This window comes from Thunnus thynnus, chromosome 14 (genome assembly GCF_963924715.1).
Source record: "Thunnus thynnus chromosome 14, fThuThy2.1, whole genome shotgun sequence".
In the NCBI taxonomy this organism is placed as follows: Eukaryota; Metazoa; Chordata; class Actinopteri; order Scombriformes; family Scombridae; genus Thunnus; species Thunnus thynnus.
Window position 1 is genome coordinate 17,286,043 of NC_089530.1, and position 23,879 is coordinate 17,309,921.

Genomic DNA, 23,879 nt, shown 5'->3' on the forward strand with positions numbered 1-23,879 from the left:
GAACGAAAACTGGGGTCAGCTTGAATTGATTACAGTTAAAGTGGACTCCATTAGCCATAAGTAGTCAAGGCTGGAAAAAAGTATCAAAGAATCTTCATAGAAATTTGTCAAACATCACTTGCAGCATAATCCATTATTCTGAGTATGTTCGAGCATGTTTGTATTAAAGGTATACTATGCAGGATTTTCCTAAAAAACAATGTATAGACTCATACATAAATAATCCCTCTCAATCATGACTTGTGACCCGCTAGAAGTGTGTAGCGGTGTATGTATCTGCAGAGACCCTGCCCTCTGTCTGTATTCTCTTACTTTCTTATTATTTTGCTGTGTTCGGGACACTTCTGGGCATCAGCCTTTGGACAGTGGGTGTGTAGCCCCCAGCCATTAACTGCACATAGGATGTGAGGTTGGGTTTCGTAGTGTAGTGACCAAGTTACATCGCTGTCTTCATCTCTCCTCTGCTCCGCTCTGCTCTCTGTCTCTGTGTCATGGATGTATAAAGAGCTGCAGGTCTGTGTGTCTGCTTGACTGAGGGTGGGGCTGAGCTACACATACGCAGAGCAGAGAGGCCACAGCAGACAGGATGAAACTCTGCATTCACACAATATTTGGCAATGCGGCACCTTCCTGCAGAGCTGTGTGGAGCTGTGGGCGTGTTTATTTGTGCTTTAGAATGTAACCACCGTAAAACAATCAGAGAATAATGTTTTATTTATCTGATTCATGACTTTGCTCTCGCCAGCGCCGCTGGCTCTCTTCATTCAGTCTCTAGCTTGCCCGACCACCGCTGCTATCTCTCTCTCTCTCGCTAATTGAGCTGGGGAGAAGGGGCAAACTTTGAATGCTGTGTTTACAAACACCAACTGACAAATTCTGCATAGTACCTTTTAACCATATTGCAACCAAAATTAGGTTCTGTACACTGCTTTCTTCTCAGTTTTCATGCATGACCCAGTAAACCTCTCTAGCAGATGTATGTGTTAGCTGATTTATTATTTAGCTAGCTATCTTGAGTCACAACACAAGTCTGCCGTGTGGATACATGTCTGTAGTGGGTACCAAGACATATAGATTGGGCAAAGGGTGCTCAGTGTTCACCTGAGTGCACCACTTAAGATTGATCATACTCTCATTGATGGCAATTCCAATTCTTGCATTGTCTGTTAGGGGAGGGGAAATGAGTTCTACTTGCTATGAACCCTTCAAGGAAAAGTTGGGATAGGTGTCACCTAAAATAAAGTTGAAGGCAAATTAGAACAGTGAGAGCCTTTACACATTGCTAGCTGGGATTTTTTGATATACTGCATAGCCCAATGTAAATTGAATAATAACCATAACCCTATCAAATCTGCATGTATTGTAAATCAAAATATTGCTGCAGTATTCAGTGAACATTGGAGTAACCCAGAAGTAACTGCATAAACTCAGATTATCCATTGGATTATGTTATTTACTGTAAACAAAAATCGGATTGTGAGATTAATGTGTTTTTCAAAAATGATGACCTAATGGTAATGCTGTAGGTAGATGTGCATTTATATGTGTTTTTTTATTTATTTAAAGTGTGTGTGTGTTTGTTGGTTACAGCTGTGCATACGTGAGGGCCAGCTGAGACATGACTGAAAAATCCACTCTGTTTTTTGTTTTTTTTTCTTTGTCCAGGTGGGCAGGCAATAAGGCTTGACAGAAGATGCGACGGGGTTGGTGGCTCGTCAGATGGCTGGGGACAGGAATGGCAATCCTCTCTTTGCTAACTCACAGCTGGGGCCAGGACACAGAAGGTATGAGCAGCCAACACTGAGGCGATGACCCTCAGGCCTCACCTTCTTCAGTTAACTTTAGCTGCACTGCCAAGAGAAACCTTGTAATGCCATGAAGACTGTGTGGTGCAAATGCTGTCTGTGACATGTTATATACTCCTACCAATCAATTAGCTGTATTAATCTGTTATTTAAAATAACGCAATGTTGTGTTTATGGATAATAAGGATGATATATTCTGTTTAGAACTTTCATGAGAGTTCAAGAAAAGTTTGATTGAATTTAGTTGGGGCGGTACTGTTGAGACGTTGTGATCTCTCAAATGCTACAGTGCAAATAACTTTGTTTTCCCAGTATTCTCTCTATCATCTTTTTTCAAATTTAAATTATATTGTTCAAAAGACATTACTTAAAAGAGAGGGCATAAATCCAGCTTTCTTCCTACACAGTTCACTGATCGTGCTAAGAGGATTCTCCTTGTAGTTTTATGTTTAGGTTCCCACATTACAGAGGGAATCTTGGTATTTATAGTCTCAGCTCACTGACTTTGTAGCAGATGCCAGTTAAAAGTTAATTTCAGCTGTGTAAGATTGGCATGTCTTTAAAGATAGAGGGCTGAGGGGAAGCTGCACATGCACAGAGACATGCTTCAATTCCCCGCTGTGTGACAATATTTGAACGTGATTCAGGTCAATTTTAAGATGCCTTACTCCCTATATCCCATCCCTGTTGCCTTCTTTCTTTTCATCCCTTTCCTGCTTCCCTGCCCCCTTTAACAAGCTCACTAATGTAAAAGCATTTTCAGATAAGAGCATAATCTCTGTAATTTAAATTAAGATTTTATTTTGAGAGCATTGCTTTATAGGTTTGTATGATATCATTTAGATAGAGAAATTTCTTGCTTTATGACTGATAGAGACTTTGAAGGTGAATGAGCACCTTGTGGTTTGCTTTTTGGATGAAGTCACTCTGAGTCTCTGACCTCATTAATTGATAAGTGTTGGTGTGTGGTGTGTGGAAACCACTGACCCCATAAATAACAGCCATGGAACTCAGAACAGCTGTATGGTTTATGTATTTGTGGATAATTTCTTTTACATCTTCTGCAACAAGCCATCAAACTCTTTTTTTTCATTTTAAGTGTCTATTTATCAGAGCTTCACATGGTGTTAGTTGACATACAGGATAAATTATCCATATTAATTTAGGTTCAGTTACCTAGAGCTAAAATTAATCTGCTCCAAGAAACTTGTGTTTGCTTGAGCTAAACTGCACTAATATGTCATACTCTCCTCTCAAGACCCAAATGCACTGAAAGCAATAATTGATGTGCCTCATTTGACACGCGTCAATTGATGCTCCTATGGTGCACTGCAGGCATCAGATTTGAAATGCCAACACCACAGAACCAACACTGATTTGTCTTGTTTTTTGTATTTACTGCTGCATTAGTCTTTATTGAATGAAAAGGACAAATACAGAGGAGGAAAATGAAACTATCTAAACATCTGTTGAGTGGTTGGTTATTTATTTGTGCTGTAGAATGTAACCGCTGTGAAATAATCAGAATATAACGTATTATTTCCCTCATTCACTGCCTTGTCCTACCGCTCACTCCTCACTCGACCACCGCCACACTGTCTGTCTCTCCCTTTCGCTGGCTGGTGCTCAGCTCACTTGCACTATCTCTCTTTTTCAGCTGCAGAAAAAACTCATTTGACACTCCAAAATCGAAACAAGGTTAGAGTATGGGCGTTAAGGCAGTTTGACATGCCTCTTTACGCTTTTGATGCTTTTGTTTGGCTATTTAAAGCAATAGGTGTACTTCAAAACGCTCACGTCAGACACTTAACCTTTCTTCAGTTTGCTTAATGTTGTCTTCGCTATCACAATATTCACTGGCATCAGAAACTTGTTGGATAAAACATAAGCAGCCAATCGCTGTTTTTGCGCTCACCAATACTATTTCTGGAGCCACTTTCGTGCCAACGTTTAGTTACATTTTTGAGGAGATGCACGTTAGCTACAGTGTAACCTACAGCTAAATCTCAGAGTATAAATTAAGCTTCACATGAGACAGTGTAATGCTTTCTCAATAACGTCACATTTACTTTCTGCCTCATGGAATATCACCGATCTACAGCATGAAATGTCTACTTTACTCATATGACTCTGATGCTGCATTTTTCTTCAAATCTGACATTGTCCTGTGACTGTGTCATCATGTGTGTGTGTGTCATCATTCTGCTTATTATGGATCTGGCTGCAACCTGTAATTTGACTTGTTGGGAGGCAGAGATAAATTACCAATGGGGGTAGGTAGGAATTAGTGATAGTTGCCCTGCCTGCAAATGAGCACTGATTGGATCAGAGTCTGCTGGAAAATGATCCACGGTGTCATAGTTGTAATAAGGGGGCAGAGGGCGAGACAGAATATATCAAGAGTGAGGGGACATATGAGTGCTGTCGTTGCTTCCATTTGCCACCCAGTGTCACCCAGGGGTGATCTTAAGGCCCTTTTACACAGACCGTTCAAGGCGGGAATACTGCGCCTTTAATCTGCCTCGCTGTTCTGTATAAAAGGTATGGACACGGAGTGGAGGGGCAGAGTCCCTCCTCCAATACGGAGGTAGTCACAGAGCTGGATCGACTGTGTGTGTAGAAGGGACAGCCAGCAGGGTGGGATAGGGAACTGAAGCTGTTGTGTTAGCCAAAACAGGTGGTGTGGTGTAAAGCTGCAGGGTTGAGCAGAGGTGTTTGGGGGTGTGGGCGTGTTTATGCTTTAGAATGTAACCGCTGTGAAACAATCAGAAAATAACTTTTTATTGATCTGATTCACCAGCTTCTTCACTACCAGCGCTCCCTCTCTTCATTCACCTTCCAGCTCACTCTATCACAGCTGATCTCTCTCTCTCTTTTTCTCTTTTCTTTTTTAAAATGAGTCGGAAGTCGACAGAAAAGTCTAACTTTACTTTTAACGTTATCAAGTAAAGAGAAATGTCCTCCCCTCATCCTAGTAAGATCTTTGTCCTCCCTCATGGCAGAGTTTACAGCTCTGATCAGTTTGATCTCCGTCACACCTCTGAATCCAGAACACCGGCATGCAATGTAAAAACACACACAGAGGCGGCTTTATGGCGGCTTTGTGTGGTTCAGTGTAAAAAAGGCAGCTCAAAGGCGGATCCTCTTTACAGCTATAATGCAGTTTCTCTGTATAAAAGAGGCTTTAGTTTTAGTAGGGATTTTTACCTCCCTCAGCACTACTCCCTCATCTTCTTGCTCACAGCTCTGGCCATGATGGTGGTTAAGCAATCATACACCAGACTGAACTGAAACTGTCTCCCCTGCCAATGCCTGATCTTTCCTCTATTGAATGTCTTTCTCTAAAATGTAAACCTTCATACTCCATGATGGTGCTTCACATCTACTGCCCCTCCCCCCCAGACCAAACTCATCTTTCCTGCCCAAGATACACAACCTCCTCACCTCACTGTGCTTCATGTCAACCAACATTGTTATTGTTGGTGATATGAGCATACATGTTTACAACCCTTCCAGTAATTTTGCAGTGGAGTTCCTGAGTCTGATTCAGTGTCTTGGCCTGAAGCAATATGTTGATGTCCCTACGCACAAATTTGACCTGGTTATCACCGACTCCGCCCCCATCAATAACCCACAGGTCTATGATCTGGGTGTGTCCGACCGAGGTGGTCTCAATGGATTTGACCTTCCTATCACCCTCTACTAAACTGAAGCATCAAATGCTTTTTCGGAACTGGAAAAGCATTGACCCAGCCATCATGACTATGGATCCCCAGTACATCACCTGCCCAGCTTCTGCATCTGTGATGAACTAGTTGCACTCTACAATACATCTCTGAGCAGTGTCTTTGATCTTCATGGCCCTGTCAAGATGCATAAGGTCAATTTTTCATGCTCTGCCCCCTGGTTCACTCATGACCTGCTGAAAAGAAAAACAACTGGACGTGTCCTGGAATAATGCTTCAGATACTCTGGACTGGTGATCCAGGGTCCCCTTCTCTCCTGATTCTCCTTGAACTGAGTGCTGCATTTGACACTGTGGATCACACTATCCTCTAAGAGCACCTCCACATCACCATTAGACAGTCAGACTTAACTGGTTTCAGTCCTACCAGAAAGGTAGGACTGAGTATGTCTCACTAGGAGGATGCAGGTCTAGATCACTCCCTGTCACCTGTGGTGTTCCATAAGGATCAGTTCTTGGCCCCATCCTGTTTACTCTCTACACGCTCCCCATTGGACGTGTCATCAGCAGACATGGGATGTCTTGCTATGCTGATGATACCCAGCTGTACATCAAAACTGCCTCAAGCCCTTCTGCTACCATGTCATGTCTAAGCGCTGTCTTAAGGAGATCGAGGCCTAGATGAGCACAAATTTCCTCCAGTTAAAAAGGAGCAAAACTGAAGATTTCCTTATTGGCATTCCACACTAGATTCTGTTATTCCCCATACCTTATCTCACTTTGACAGCCAGGACATCCCCCTTTCTTCCTCAGTCACTAATCTGGGTGTTAGGTTTGACCCTCAGCTGACTTTTGATAGCCATATAAGACATCTGTGCAAAACCTCTTTCTACCATCGCAAAAACATCTCTAAACTCCGCCCCTCTCTAACCCTGTCAGATGCAGAGAAACTTGTCCATGCCTTTATCTCATCAAGACTTGACTACTGCAGTGTGCTCTTCACAGGGATCCCTGGCAGGAGCATCCAGACGCTCCAGTGCATTCAGAACAGGGCTGCCAGGTTCCTGAAAGTGCAAAAACACAAACATATAACACCAAGTCTGTTTCATTGCACTGGCTCCCTGTCTCCTTCAGGATTGACTACAAAGTTCTGCTACTCACATACAATTCCATCAACGGACATGCACCTCCCTACCTACAGGCACTGATCATACCACAAACCTCCACCTGCACCCTCAGATCTGCCAGCAGCTTGCACCTCTGGGCCCTCAGTACTGAGCTCTGCACCATGGGGGATTGACCCTTCTGCTCTGCTGCTCTGCTGCACCAGGCTTGTTGAACAGCCTTCCTAACCATCTGGGGGCAGCACAGACCCTAGACTCTTTTTAAAAAAGGCCTAAAAACCTTTCTATTCACGAAGGCTTTTTCATCTTAACTCTTATTACTATTTTCTTTATGCTGTATGTTTAATGTTATTAATACTGTAGTACTTTGAGTTTTACTATGAATGAAAAGTGCAGTACAAATTAAATGTAATATTATTATCATTATTTATTATAAATTTCCCTGCTCTGCCCACTTCAAGGAGCCCTTGGCTTTTGGCTCTGTCAACGTGTTTTTTGTCCATCAAATGAAAATACCAACCAAAAATTTTTAGATGGCATTGAGCGTTGGAGTTATGCATGCAGCGCATTTCCAGTGGATGTCACAGTGTCTTTCAAGTCTTTATTTAATAATCAGGGAGAGACTATGAATCAAAGACTTCGAACTAATGTGCAGTAAGTGTGTGAGAAACCGTGTGAGAAAGAAGAGCTGCCTTTGACAAACATTAAGATTTCTACAAAAAATCAATTAATCGATTTAACTGAAAAAGTGCCAAATGGTTCATGCGGAGGGATCTCTTAAAATGTAATGTTTATTAAAGATGAAAGTGTGTTTGTGAATACTGTGTGTCAGTTTCCAGAAATGACTGATTAATAGTTAATTTCCCGTGAAAAAGAACATAAAAAAACTTCAACCAAAAATATCAAGACAATAATTACTGATTAGTTTCCACTGATAGGGGCAGCCATTAAGAAAAATCATGGACCTTTCTTTATGTTTCGCTATTATATTTCTCCTTCTCCTGCATTTCCTCTGTGACCCTTGTCCCTTAATTCCTTTCTTTTCATGTTATCCTCTTTACTTCATATCATCTGACTCCCCTGTACTGTAGGCTCAGATGGTCTCTCTCAACAGAGATTCATTTTGGATTACACATGTGCATGTAAACCCTGCAGTGTACCTCATGTATGTCCATCGATCCTTGCGTCAGTGGGGACTAGCAAGCCCAGCAGTTTTACAAGTGGTAATGAAAGGTCAGACTTCAATCCATAGCACAGTGGACAGATGCACACTGTCCATACCTCCGAATCCCTCTGTCACGAAATCCAGATGTCTGACAAATGCATGTGCGCACACCCCCACACAAACACATTCAGTAGTATTTATATATATGTGTGTGTGTGTGTGTGTGTGTGTGTGTGTGTGTGTGTTGTGAGGTGTGGATTAGTTAATATGCCTGTGGACACTTCTGCCATGTGGCATCAGCTTGCCTTCCTCTTTCACACTATTTCCATCTCTGCTCTTCTCTCTCTTTCTCTCTGTCGCTCTCTTCCCATCTGCACATCCATTCTGACCCACAATTGTTTGTCTATTTTTGGGATTGTCTGATTAGGGGCCAGATGTGCAGACTGTGTCTGGCTGCAGCAGAAGCCTGTGGAGTGGGGGAGCAGTGGAGTGACAGGGGGAAGGGGTTTTAATCTGCCCACCAGTAGGCTGTAATCAGGCTGTAGGCAGCACAAGAAGGGAGGGGGGCGCTCTTGGTAAGACTAGGACCAACAAGCCCATCCTGGAGCTCAGTACATGAGTGTGTATGTGCTGAATTGTTCACTGAGAGTGTGATTGCAACCTTTGCCCTCCTGCCGGTGTGGTTAACCTCACAGAGAGACAACGATAGGCAGCAATGAGGGGTAAATCTGAAGAAGAGTAGGAGGGGGAGCTTCTGCAAGGGATTACACATCAGTAAAGTAATCTCCTTCTCTCTCTTCCATTATCAGCCATTAATGATTTACATGATGCTGCAGGAATTCATTTCCACCTCTATCTCACTGACATTCCTCATCACTGTTACAATCACTATTGCTGTTCTTTTTTTCCCTCCCTTTCTCTTTCTCCACTGCCTGTCTCCCATTAGCTTTACATTTTGTTCCGACACATCCTCAACTTGTGACCCTTAAAAATGAGCACATACACACAATTATAGCGAAGCCCCGCAGAGAAACCCACACTTCTAATGATTTGTAAGGAGAGGAGGAGAGACAGAGGAGGAGGAGAAGAGGAGGGAGACAGAAAAAGATAGAGAGAGATAGAGACGGAAGCAGTGATTGCATTCCTTGTGCCAAACATAGACATGCTGTAAGAAGAAGCATGCATCACTGTCTGTCTCCACATCGATTTAGATGCTCTTTCCTCTCAAGTAAGGGAATGGTGAATGGTTTGATGTCTACATGTAAAAGGGGGTGTGAGCTGTAAGAATGTTGGTTGTTCACAAAACAGAATGACTCACAGAATTCCAGGTATTTTTGTTTTGAGTTTGAGTTCATGAGTTTGAATTCTTGGATTGTTAACCACTGTGATCAGCTGTGATCCTTATCGTTTTGTAATTGCATCAGTTCTGTTGAGCATGAGCTCAAACCTGCAACAATCCTTTTACCGTAAAGAAAACAAATTATTCTTAGATTCAGATACTTGGCTTCCATTGCTTTGCACATTTGGAAATTTGCATTTCTGTTCAAGTGTGTAAGGAACAGAGGTCTTGGCAAGACTGAGCTTAATCGTACATAAACCCATAAACTTGAATAAATCCACTGTTATTCTCAGAAACCAATATTGTTTGTGACAATCTTAGCCTGTGTGAAATTACTCTACTTAACATGATTTGAAATTGTCAGTCATCATTTCTGCTCGGTGGTTTGATAAGACAAATAGATTGAGCCCTCACCTAGTTAACATTCAATCATAATGTTTCCAGGTGTAAATTATTAGTCCACCAAATGGAATACTAATATTACAATGAATAAAACAATGAAAAACATATTAAAAAAGTAAACTGAGAGAATTTTAAAATGGGTAGAAAAAACACCTTATCAAGTACACAAGGCAGTATGCATTGAAAAACTCAGCATTAACTCTAAAAAGATATGATTACATCATATTTGTTTCTGAGACTATACTATACATTTGGATGACATTTTATGTGAATTTAATGTGTTTTCTATATTTTCTGCGCAACAAAGGAACATGATCAATGCCTATGACTTATGGTTAAGGCCGATGGATCGCCATTATGACATTCTTGAAAATGTTAAGCAACTACAGTAAATAATCAGTTCTACCTTGCAACATGTTTGAGCTGCAACAGCACTCGCTGAACACATCTGCTGTAGGGACATTGTAACCAGTAAATCACAAAAGATGCAACTAATAAACGGCATGAAACATATGAGGATAACTGTAATGACTTGATGGAGTAGAATATACAGTATGTGTACTGTAACTGCAAACAGATCAATGCCAAGAGTACTGGCATTCAAAGCAACTAATTCAGCTGTAAAAACAACTGCATTTTTGACCACTGAGTGCTTTTTGGTGGAGTTCATGGTTGTTAATAAGGAACTGTATTGAACTGTAGTGATTGACTAATTGAACTGCAAGGCAGGGCTATGTGTGGAAGCATGACATTGAAACATACCTGTATGCTCAGTGCTCAAGTAGCACAAAGTAGAGATAAAAATGTAGAACTTTTTTTTGTCATGTGTGTACATAATTGACGCTTGGTTATATTTGGGTTCTCTTATTACGCTCCAGAGCTTTGGATAATCAGTGTTAAAGGAGAGCACAGCAAATAATTTGAAACAAAACAATAACAGAATTTAGAGCTTTCATGCTTCCTCCCTGAAAGCTCTGCCTCACTTTCCCAATCAAGTCCAGTGATAGAGCAGTCTATTTTTCTTTTGAAATGTCTTTACACGTTTCCACCTATAAAAGAATAGAAACTGATTGCTGCAAAGCTGTGACGAGGTTGGTTGTCACAGCAACAGTCAATCTCATCTGACCTGTTGACCCAACACTGTGGTTACTGAAGGCTTTCTGTGGCTAAATCTACCACTCAGAACTGAGGTCAAGGCTGGTATTCATCATGTTTTGAATTGCATACCTGCCATCATTTAGGTTTCAAGATACAGGAGTTTTTTTTGGTGGCGGGGGCAGTGGGATGAAGTAAAAGATAACGTTTTACTCGAGCTGACGAAAACTTTGCTCATTACTGTAAGTGCAACGAAACCGTCCTGGGTAAAAAGCCAGTGATTACTTTGTCAATCCACCAGTTCAACAAGCATAAACATGTAGAAAAGTGGTATTCAAGTGCTTTGACCACAGTGTCCCATCCACTACCGATATGTTTAACACAACCACAGCACGCTAGTTAAGCTAATAACACAAAAACTGTTTGTATGTAGTCTAACTGTTTATTTGAGTTTGCCATGTATCTTAAAATTTGACAAATTCTTGTAAACTTGCTGGCTGAGACACCCCAGCCTCTCCTCCCATTTTCAGGACTTCAGCGAGCACAGTGACAAGTTACTTACATCAGGCAGGGGTGTTTGCGCATGCTTACCTCTGCCTTTAGGTTGGGTTGCCAGGTACAACAACACATATCCCAAACAGAAACTGAGAAACAACAGTTTGATTTTTTATCACTATGAAATCAGGAGATTAACAGGAGAAATTACCAATCAGGAGGACAGTGGGAAAAAGAGTTCAAAATAGGGAGACTCTTGCGAAAATCGGGAGTGTTGGCGGGTACTGTTAAATATTGCAATACATGCAATGTGGTACTTTTAGCGTGGTTGAAGACATTCTTCGACCAGCAAGCAATATAGATCTGCTCTTGTGGTTACTTGAGAGTGCCAGTAAAGTCCATTCAAAACAGAATTGCCTTTCATTTCCATCAAAATGACTGCAGTTGGAGTGTGTTATTTTGAATTTTTTCAGTAACTCATTCCTGGCTGTGATAACTATAATCTTTGGTTACTGATAAAACATGTAGTGTATGCTACACTACAGCTGCTTTTCATATGTGCAGGCAGCCAGGAGAGTCTTTTCTTTGTAAAAATCATTTATGTAATGAAATTATTGTTACGATATCTATATTTGGTAACAGTGTCATTAAAGCCATGCCTATTGTGACATATTACTTAAATGAAGGGAAACATCAGGTAGCTGTCTCACCTCTGTACCCATAGTTAAAGGGGTGGACAGAAGAAAAGCAATGCCTGTAACGCAATCTTATGCAATGAAGGTGCAATGAATTTTATCTTTCCTAACCTTATAATGTTTGTTTTTGTTGGGAGTGCGTCTTGGATGGCATCACTTTGTAGGGTAGTTATTTTGTCCTCCCAGTATCATTGAATTTACATATTCAAATACATGTCTATTAAGGAAAAACTTGAGAGTAAAAACAACAAAAAAAACCCCCTCCAATCTACAATATGAACTATATAAAAATCACTCATCTAAACATCTAAAGGCTTTGAGACTTAAAGAAATGACTAATGGAGCCTACTCAGAACAAGAAGGGACCTTTTACTGTATGATGTGAACTGTAATACACAGTTTTGACAGCCAACCCCTGTGGACAACTGGCCCAACCCCCCTCACTATAACACAAACTGCTCATCTGCTCTGACCTGCTGTCTGCCCATGAGCAGCCATTACCTGGCAGTGTCTGTCACTGGACAGCTTCCCTTTGTCTGTCTCACTGTCCTTTGCCAGGCCCTGCTGGACCTATCTCAGAATGCCCCTCTGCCCCACTGGACATTGATCCATTCAAAATAAACCATATCAATCCAACTGGGAAATTAAGAGTGTCCCCGTTTGCTCCGTTTCTACTCATCTCTGTCCTGGGCTGCCTGCCACCCCAGGGATTAGTCATAACACTAACCTCCAACCTCAAAGTTTTTTAAGTAGACACTTGTCAGACCAGAGATCAGCAGAGTATGCTCCCTCAGGTGGTTCAACGGTGCTGCGGCTGAAGGAAGAGAAAATACCTCATCTGGATTCCCTGTCCTAGCCAGACCAACTTTCCATGCACTCTGTTAAACATTTCCTTATCATCACCTAAGGCCTGATATTTATATGAAAGGGCAGACGCATTTATGATTGTATATGGATGTACAGTACGAGACGTTTTATGATAAGAGGAACCTTGTGTTGAGTTGGCAGTTTGCCATCCATCTAAAGGATGAGAAATGAGTTCCTACTTTCCTCTTCGTTGCCTCTGCCCTTTCTGAATCTTCCTCTCTTTTTTCACTCCCTCTCTGTCTTTGACAATTTTTAATGACCGGCTGCACACATCTAGGGAGGTCAAGCATGTTTTGCTACAGTTTGTAAATATGAAATAATTTGCATTTCTTAGTTATATAAATAAATAAGATACCCCTGATCCTTTTGTAGGTTTGTTGTAAAGTTGTGCAAGATTGATTGAGACAGTGCAGCCTCCTGGACCACATTGCTTGTTAGGTTAGTTGTCCTTTAAAATCAGTTTTTTTAAGATCTCTACTCCAAGGGAGCAGCAGTTTGATTTATTGGTTGCTAAAAAGGTGCTTTTGCAGATGAAGCCACAGGAAAGAGCAGGCTATTGAATCGAGTGGCAGGTAAAAATGCCTTTTGAAACTAAATGTCAGTGAGCAGAATTCATCTCACCACCGCCTTGTTGCTCCAGTAATGTAGCGGTCGATGAGCTGCCTTGTAAAAACTTGAATTGTTTAGGAGGTTGTCTGCATCTCAGATGGTCTCATTTGAAAAGTGTGATGAAAGATCTATGTATAGAAGAAATAACACATACAGTGGTGGTGCATTTCAAAGCTTTAATTTTCTCCAATATTTGAAGCACACAGACACTCTTTGCATTCGCCTAAACACCCTGCAGTTGACTATAAATGTAAACCTCAAACACCGGGAAGAAACATGATACCACTGCATATGCCAAAATTAACTTGGAAATGATTAAAGGTATTAAAATGTTTACAAGTCATAAGCGGTCAGACAAAATTAAACAAGCATTTCATGGGGTTATTTGCATTGTCAGATAAAACATTCTCAGTTCTCTATCCTTTGTAATATGTTATGGTTTTTGCAGGGCAACAAAATTGTTTTCTTCAATCTCAAGTATTCTTCAAATTGATTGAGACTTGCTCGCATCCATTTTTTTCCGCCTGACTCCCGTGTGACACAAGCGGTAATCATTTTGTAATTGAAGTATTACAGCTTCAAGTCAACATTGTTAGGTTGATTAGTGAGAAGATCTCTTTAGGTTAGAGCAAATTACCCTGAGGTCAAAATTTGATTGTCTGTGGTTTAGGCCTCTGAAATATACAGTGCCCTGATTACCTATTAGTACCTATTAGTATTAGATTGAATGCTGCTTGTTGCATCCCATCACCACCCAATGCTCATTTCATTTGGAACAGAGAGATCAGGTCGTTAAAAGCAATGCGTCCTGAGATTTAGGGAACAAAAGCTCGTTGAGCATCTGTTGGACTGGGATAGACGCCACTACAGTCAAAAAAGCTACTGAAATACACAAAGGGGAAAAATTTTAATAATGAGGCTGCCTTCTTGATTAGCCTTTTTATGAACATCAGTGTGCAATCTAGCCAGCTATATTGATTGGACTTAAGTGTTTGGGCTCTATAATGTACTTCTGTCTCCTTAACCTTCCTCATTTTGACTTGTGGATGCACTGAAAACCTGATGTTATCTTATATTTGTAGATGCCTAAATATTCCAAATGCATCAGATCATAGGATTATACCCAGTGCTCGCCAATAATAAGCCAGTTTTCTAGTCAGTGGGAGTTTCGATCTCCAAGAACTGCAAGATCCAATCCAGTTTGTTTTCCTGTTGGCACCACTTATTTCCTTCTTGACAAGCTGAATCTCACAAATATCCTCAGACCTACCAACTCTCAACCAGTGACAGAATCCAACCAAATGATGACAAACAAATGATTGGAAATTTGCCGGATAGAATTTTTTACCAGTTGACCTTACATCTTATGGTTTGATCTAATGTTGCCCCCCAGTTGGCATTATCTCCAGCAACATTGTCTTTTATTTGTTCTTGATCAGGCTAAATAGTACCTATTGAGTGGCTGTTGACCACTATGCATTTTTTCATGACCTATTGACCACAAGCTGATATATTGACCCTAAACTCTTACAACTGAAGACAGAGATGAAGTCGTATAAATTAATAGTAGTATTTCCCTCATCCATTGGCACATCATGTTCCATGATTTGCTTTCTCTTTTCAAATGATTTGTATCAAGGCCTCACTAAAATAATCCTTAGGTGTATGTGCTGCTTTAATATCTACACAATACCTGAAACAATTGCCAGCCCTTTTACATTGTATGGATTTACCCAAGAAATAAAGTTGATAATAGGCACATACTTTCTATTCTTAAATCTAATTACTATTAAAAAAACAATCAGCTATGTGATTAATTGTGTCTTTCATCTAGCTCCCATTCTTATACTCTGTGGTGTTTTTGAATGGTTTCCATTTGAAATAAACATAAAAATTTGAAATCACCTGTGCACACTGAGAAGGGCACAACTCACTGAGTATTTGTACTTTGTTCTTCATCCAGTTTTTATTACTCAATATGCCAGAGATGTGTACTCCACAGCATATAGCTACTGTGAACATACTCCTTATTTTTGTAGCATTTTATGAAAAGCTTGACTCTCCTCTACAAACAACATCTTTCTGCTGTACCACATATCTCTGGCTGTGCTACCATTCTCTCTTTTGAAACAATTTAACCTTTTTTTTTACTTCCTAAATCAAGAATGTAGCCTTTTAGGATCGACCTTGATGGAGATTGTCATTAGAAAATATCACCCACTGCTAAAAGGTGTAAAAATGTAGCAACAGATTGAGATCATTTCAGTTTTGTTGTGAACACAACTGTGAGCAAGCGTTGCTTGAAGTGAGTTTGTGTATGTGCTTGTATTCACATGCATGTGTATGCGTGTGCCTTACTTCCCCAGTGTGACATATGTTTGTGCTCTGATCGCAATACAGGACCTCTAGCATTGCAAATGGAGGCAATATTCTTTATCTCTGCTTGGTTCTGCCTTTTGTCTTCAAAGCAGACTCTTTACATCTTTCTCTCCTCCTGCCACAACGACCACTTAAAGCTACACACACACGTGTACCCGCACAAACACACATATTCGTGCCTGAACACACATATGCAAAACTAACAAAACAGACCGTCTGTGATCCTTTAAAAAGCCTCTAAAAATGAGTGTAAGTAACTTTTATTCCACACACTCTCACACACACACATGTGCACACTCTCTCTACTTCACACAGAGTATATTCTCTCGGAGCAGATTTGCATACTTATTTTGATGCTGCTTGTTGTTTATGTCTCAGATTGCGAGGTGTGACCCACTTGCTCTGTTCATTTTGTCGCTATTACAGGAAACCCTCATCCTGCTTCAGCAGATGGGTACTGGTTTTCTAATTATAATAAAATCATGGAACCCTGAAAAGGAACAGGGAGTACACCTTAGGAATTAGCAGTGTTGATAATAATTCCTCAATGATTTAAAGTAGTGTATGCTTCTCATCATCTTTAACGGAGAATGGATTTCCACACGGCCAGTCATATATAGAACAAAGATGAGATTCCTTACATGGATGTAAATCTTTATTCCGGATAAAATCTAGAAAACAATGTGGCCAGGGTTGTGACACTAACCTTAATTAGAAGGAATTTAAAAAATGAATGTAATTAATGATTTGCAATGAAATATTACATGTTTTAGCCCCAGGCTTTCATTGCCATTTAATTGCTAATGTGTGTATCTGCACTTTGGAAAAGCCATGATTAAAAATGCAGCAACATCACATCCTAAGGTTTTTATCTCTGGTTATTATGCATTTTAAACCATTACATTAGTGAAGGCCCATGCATATTTAAACTATACACTGTTTTGCACCTGGCAACAGGTGCACAGTTGCACAACTGAAGTCATGCAACAGAAGGTGGGTGTGAAACCCTAGAATGCCGACTGTTGATGTGGTGTCAATGACCATGTGTCTTTTTTTCTGTTCCTCTCTGATTACATGTAATGTAAGAGGAAACCGCCTGACAGCAAGCTGCTTGAGATTCAATATCTTACAAGATGGAGCCAGAGCGATTTAAAGGAGAGGGATAGGATGCTGAAGAACTTGCACACGGCTTCCAGTGCTCTTTCATACTGATTTTTTCCTCTTCCAGAACACACACTACTACTTAATGTACCAAGAGGGAGTGTTTTAGTTTTTAAATTGATTCATATTTGTGACGCACCCCCACCCCCACCTCTCTTGTGGAGTAACATCAGCTGTCAGCAAGAAGAGATGTCGTGGCCATAAAAACAGTGTGTGGTTTACTAACATTTCAGCATTTCTCCAGTGGATACTTCCAATGTATTTCCTCCCTGAAACTACCTCTCTTTTCCCTTATGTTCTAATATCTGTTCTTCTTTATAATGATCTTTTTTCTTCTTTCCTAACACCAGAGCTGTACCTCAACCAACTGTTTCATGCTTTTCTTTTCTTTCATGCTTCTGCTCTGCTTTCCTCTGGCTCCACTAACCTCTGACCTCTTCAGACTGGCAGTATGAGGGTAAGAGGGCAAACATCCACTGTCTGTGTTCCTTTTGTTTCATTACATGCCTGTATTCTCTTTCCCTCTACCTGTATCTCGCTCTCTACTCTTCTCTCTCTTCCCCCATTGAAAGACATTTAATGCTGAACTTTCCTCACATCAGCTGCAGAACGCGTTTCCTTGCAGCACCCATTCCTCTACACTAGACGCCTCCCTTCCCCCTGTCTCCCCTTCTCCACCTCTCCTGCTGCCCCATCTGGTGCTGTCTGTCAAGCTGCCATTACCTGTGTCCCATGTGCTCTTACCATCTAGCTGCTGTGGCCTCCATCTGTGAAGCTGCTCTCGTCAGTGCTCTGCTTATGATGTTGCCACATGCTTTGACCACCCTGTTTGTCTGGTGTCAGTATCGTACAGTCCATTCATGTTGATGTTTGTGCAGTAGCAGTCATTGATGCCACCTGCTATAAAAAGATGTGTCAACGTGACAGCTTATGGCATGACAGAAACACACTAAAACAACATTTTGCGGTTTATTTCATCAGACCAATGAAATATTTACAATTCCAGGTTTTTGCAGTGTTCTGGCGTTGCTGTCGGCTGTATTCAGACAATACTGTATATCAAAAGAAGACAGTTGTATCAGCAGAGGCAAATGTACTCAAAAGTATCAAAAGTAAAAGTGCTCATTCTGCTTAAAAATGGCCCCTGTGACTGATGTATTATTATATATTTCATTAATGAGGTAGGAATGAAGAAAAATGAAAAACTTTGAAACATTTTGGAATATTTTTTCTCTGATCTTTGCTTTTTTGAAATATTGGATTGTTTTACCTCTTTGGGCCTCAAACAGTCATTGAAATGAAACCATATGAGAAGTTTAATGGGAAATATCCCTTTGGTGAAACTGCTAAAAACTCATAGACATCTGAAACGTGCTTAGGGGCCCCAGGTAGACAATGCTTTTTTTTGTGATCATAAGGCAAAAAGATTGAGAACTACTGTTTTAATCTTAAACAGTGCATTGTATTTTATAAAAATCTGATAAGCTTTTTATAAGATGTAAAATATAAAAGTCAAACTATTTTTGTCAAATAAATGTAGTGTTGCAAGTTTCTCCCTCTGAAATGTAGTGAAGTATAAAGTATTCTATATTCTATATCACTCATATAATAACTCGCAATAACTGTATCTAGATACAATAGTTGAGTAAATGTACTGAGTTACTTTCCACCACTGCTGTATATCAACACATTTTAGCTTTAATACTAAATCAATTTGTAATTTTTGTATCTGACTTAAAGATCCCCTCCAAACATGTTTTAAGATGTATATAAAACACTCTACTTTGATAATATTTTGTGTCTGATATGGTTTTTCCACAAAAAAAGTTCAATTATCTTGTTGAAATCCTTAAAATGATATCTTCTCCTTCTACCTCATTAAAAATTCCAGAATCTGTGGGTATGCAAATTATTTTTAGTTTCACTGCTGGACACAAGATGTCTCCTACTTCACTGAAAAGTCCATTCTCAGTGTTTGTGCACTAGAGGCTTTCCACATCACACCTGTTGTGTCAAACTCTGCACATACATCACTCTGCACAGTGAAGCTCACACTTTAAACTGAATTAACATCAAGAAAAACACATTTTTGGATGTAGAGGGACCCTAAGTCATTTTCATAAGCTGCCATGAAGCACAATATACTTTTTGTATTGCAAAATAAATCATTTAAATTTAGCAATCAGGAATTTAGCTTCTTTTATATCAATTACGTTTTTCTCTTTGTACATACAGAGTGTAAGCTGTCCCGGCCAGGCCCCCCCGCAACTATAGTGACCATTGACGAGGAGAGCCCCAACGGTATGTACAAACACAGTAGCCCACCTACACTTCTCACATATTCCTACTCCACTTCATTCTGTATTCCAGTATGGTAAATGCACTCAAGTGGCATGTATTACACTGTTAAGATTGTTTCTGTACTACAGTGAGTGTTGCTTTGGTAATGCAATACATATTAATACTTACCCTATTGGGACTGTTCAGTGTTGTAGTGTAGTTGCAGTAGCTACAGTTGCTCCGCTGATGGCTCTTGGGCCAGATTGATAGTAGGAGATGTTTTTGACACTGGGTTGTCATTTTGATTGTGTTTTAAATTAAATATAAATAAATTCCTGTTGTTCTGGTGTGTATATTTGTTCTGCTCTCCCAGGGTAAAGCAGAGGGGGGTGTGTATGTGTGTGTCTGAGTGAGTGAATACAGATGGTGTTTGGCATACAGAGGTGACATGGGGCTCCATTAATGAGTAGTCTGCTCCAAGTGCAGGTTGACTTTACTGTGGTGTACCTGTGCTACTGCAGCACAGAAATTACTGATGCTTGGAGCAGACACGCAACACTTGAGTGGGTCAAAATATACTGCTGCTCCGTTTCTCTTCCTCCTTCATGTTCTTCTGGCCTCTCCCATCACCTGCACCCACTTCTCAGCTCTCTCTAGATTTCTTCTCTTTTCCTCCCTCACCTTCATGGCTCTTTACTATGAATTGTGAGCGTTTGTCATCTGCATTTTGTTGGTGAGTATGTGTGTATGTGTGTGTTTGTGTGACAGGGAGTGCTGACTGCTGCTTTGGGAGGAGCTATATATTCATTGAGGGAGAGAGAAATGTATTTCCCTGAATGGAGCAGGTGTGTGTTTGTCTCATTCGGCTTTCCCTGCAGATATTAGTACTGCAGGTTAACAGAGTTTAATGAGCAAGCTCACACTGAAGATAAGATCCAGAGCTTGTTTATAACATCAGAATACAATTTCACAGATGCTCCACTTCCCTGCTATATAGTATCCGCTCCGGGGCACTGCTTTGTGGGTGGATGTGTGAGTGCCTCAGAAAGAGAGACTGTGTGTGCGCACATATGCATACACCTTATGTGCATATTTGTTTCCCAAGAGTATGATTGGGTGGCTCTGTGTCAAATGAGGCCACCATTCATCAATGCAATAGCCTCCAATTCAGGCTGTCATACTGTCTCACCAACTCCCTACTCTGTGTATATGTGTGTGTGTGTGTGTGTGGAGCTGTGAGTTGGGGGCTTTGATCGATTGCCGGGGGAATGTATGAGATGGAGGTGGCCAAGCCTGCATCCGAAAGCCTCCCTCACCACACATGTGCCGTTGCTCTGTGTGTGAGGGATTTGCACTAATCTTCCTCATAAAGCACTCATTTACCTGGGATATGGGTCTCTTCTGGCTCCACCGTCCTTTTATTTATCTCCGTGTGATGAAACGGCCCAGAGCCCGTCCTCCCGGTAATGGAATGTAAAACAGGCAACCCACCGTTATTGACCAAAGCAATTATCCCTCTAAATGTTTTTCGTCTCTTCTCTTCTGTCACACAGAAACCATACAAATGGCATATAATAAGATTCCATCTTTTCTGAGCAGTCGCCTTTATATTCATTCATGTCTTTGAATGGGAAACCAAACAACATAATCACCCGTCTGTCTGGCTTTTTTTGGTCAGGGTCAAAAAGGTAGGCATACAAATAAATATATAATCTTGTTTCCATTGCCTCCTCTGAGGAACAAATTTAACATCAGTCAGAAGAGCCAAGAAAGTGTAAGGTTCCCCGTGGGCATTTCTCAGAAACGTGATAACATTTGCAGCTGCCAAGGCACTATATTTTATCAACTGTTGTTCATTCATTGATTGTCTGGGGTGGAATCATATTTGAATCGGTGAAAACAATAGACTTTGTCACAGACATTCAGAAATAAGCCCGTTCTCTTCGAACTTTTTTTCATTTAAGCTTGCTGTGTTTTATTCTAGGAGGTTTTCACTTTAGAGAAATGGATAGTCACAAGAGGATAGCAACCCACTTGCTCAAATGAAGCGTAACATGTTTAATTTATCCAAGCTGCTGCTCCTGCAGACCCAGTGACAGGTGCCAGACACAACACATAAAGTCTCACTTGCAGAGTAGATCTCTATTGGGAAGACAAAGCTTGTTTTCTATAGGTTCCTTTGCTTATTCAGCCCATGAGCTAAATTCAAAGCCAGTTAAAGCATTAGATTGAGGATATTTTTACCTCATTGGATAGGGGTAGCTGGATATGAGCAGAGAGGAAAAAAAGAGAGAGATTTTTTCTCATTGACAGAAAGCTTTCTACAACTGCAGTGGGAAATCAGTGTGTCCATAAATGAAGATGCTCCTAGCTTTTATCTTGTCTCTGCAAATTCATGATTTGTATCAACTGTTGCCTGAAGCTAAGCTTGTGAGGATGCTCTCAACCCTCCGTATATATTGAGGAACAGCTTATAGGAAACCAGAAACAAGTGTTGCTGAAGGGCTTTATTAAAAAGAAGTCAATTTAGCATTCTTTTATGTAGTGTATCTGCCAAGGTAGATTCACTCTAAATGCTGATAAATCATTGCATCCTGAGGAAGGCTGACAGCCATTTGAACAAGGCAATCAAAGTAAAATCCTCCATCGGCTGATGATGCAAGTAATTGTATCAATCACTGAAATGCATGCTTGACCTTAACCATGACCCCCTGGATACACTGAAAGTTCAAAACAAGTGGTTTCATCGCTAATCGAACCGATTCATCAGTAGTAGAAGAATGTAATGCTGCGATCTGTGGAGGGGTTTGTTTGGTTGTTGCACCTTTTTCTTTAGCACAGTAACTCTTAGAGCAGGAGTTAGCAATTAGGTGCAGCCATCGGCCAAATTTTTCAGTTCAGTGGAGACAAAGGCTCCACAGAGGAGCCTGGATGTTTTTGCTTAATTTTTTTTTCATTCATTCATGTGTTTAATAGTGTTTTGAATTTTTCTTGTCAGTGAAACATGAGTCAATTGCAAGTACTGGCCTATGCAGTGGTCCAGATTCAACATATAATTCTACTTACATGCTCTTTGATTGATTCATTATAATCCTGTCATTAAGGCTACAGTCATCTTCAATCGCAAACCATGCAAAAGGAAGGCTGATGATAACTTCAACTAACTTCATGTTGGCACATCAAGCATTTAATGTTATAACCTATTAAAAAGTGTGGTGCAGATGAATGAGACATAGTGTCATTGTGCACTTCTGTCTTGACATTAATAGGTATTGACTATTTGTGTATTATTGACTATTATAGTTCAAGTCCAGTTTCATTACAACTTGCATGGATTTTGTATTTTTATTGTGACATCTACAGTGAATTCATAAAACAATCAATGCAGCTCTTTATCTGAATAGGATAGTGATGAAAATTGAGACTGTATCTGAGCAGTATTGTCAGTAGGCACTCCAACACAGAACACTCCTTACCTGTCCATCACGTTATGCTCTTTTGTTGCTATAAGTACTCGGACCAATTATTCATGTGATGGAAAATACACTTTTTTGGAAGAAATAGAGACCTTGTCTCACCTCTGTCTCTTCAGGCTTGTCTCTAAACTTGCATCTAAGTCAACCACTCAGATAGATAGACAGAAAATGAAGTGACACCTGCACCAGAGTCTGTGTGAAGATGAACAAAATGAGCCACTTGACACTTCTGTAGTGTTTCAGCTATTTTTTTCTGGTTTATTATCAATTCTTTGTGTTAAGTTGTAAAACTTGTGTGAAGGCTGAAGTGACTGTGAGAGACCAATGACAGAAAGATGAGGCAAACTCCCAAGATGCTATGAGTGTAATGCAGAGCACTTTCATTTTCCTTTTAAGGTTCATGTATATGTATGTGTGGTTTAAGCTCTGCAAAGAGAGAACAAAGTTATTAACATCAAATCTCAACAGCAATTGTGTGCAATAAAGGTATATCAAATATTAAATAACGAAAACCACTTACAGGACGCACACAACATGACTGAGGTCAAAAAGAAAGAACAAAAGGAGGAAGGCGGTGTACATAGCCTCTCATCAAGGTGAAGTGGTTGTACCTAAGTGGGGTGGGGGGTTCCTTTCTTGGCAGGAGTGCTTGTGTTATCCTCCCTGACTCAGGTGCTATTGTGTGATTCCTGGATGGGGACTTCTTTAACACCTTGCTTTCACAGTGTTATTGGTATCTTGTGTTTAGACTGCTTCTCTTTTTAGACCCAAGACAACTGACCACGGGACAGCCTTCTCACAGCAATAAACCACAGATTTGACAGAGCTGAAATGATGGCAAACAGAGAACATTTAGTCCTGATGCTAAATACATGCAGTCTTTTTAAAGGTCTTTCATCTCATCTAGGATGACTACCTCTCATAGAATGTTGCAGGCTTTCCTTCTGAGCAACATACTAGGTCTTGTTTCAAAAGGTTTGCCTGTAGACACAGGACCAAGCCTCGAGGCAGCTCTAGAAAGTGTTAAATACAGTCTTAAACAATTAATGAGATGAGCCAGCCTACGTGAGTGTTTTTCTCAGCCACCACGGGCTCATTAGCTTCTCTCCTCAGAGTTAATTCAATCCCCCACACTGTTTCTCTCCATCAAGCTTGTCATTAGTTCGACCATACTCTCTGTTGCCTCGTTCCTTTACATTAACACATTGTGTAGTCTGTTTCAAGCCTTTCCCTTTCTTTCTGTCTCTTTATTTTTTTCATTCATTTGCTACCAAACTCAGCATCTAGCCTGTTTTAGGATCT

The 23,879-nt window shown here is 40.5% G+C and overlaps 1 protein-coding gene across 1 annotated transcript in view; it reads left to right on the forward strand.

The window, feature by feature from the left end:
• The window catches only part of LOC137197123 (protocadherin-15-like), a 177,674-nt gene that overhangs the window by 26,755 nt on the left and 127,040 nt on the right, over window positions 1-23,879 (forward strand). The window contains exons 2-3 of the mRNA XM_067610286.1: window positions 1,666-1,784; window positions 19,057-19,122. Of these exons, the coding sequence (XP_067466387.1) occupies window positions 1,694-1,784; window positions 19,057-19,122 (157 nt within the window). The 5' untranslated portion in view covers window positions 1,666-1,693. The remainder of the gene's footprint in view (window positions 1-1,665; window positions 1,785-19,056; window positions 19,123-23,879) is intronic.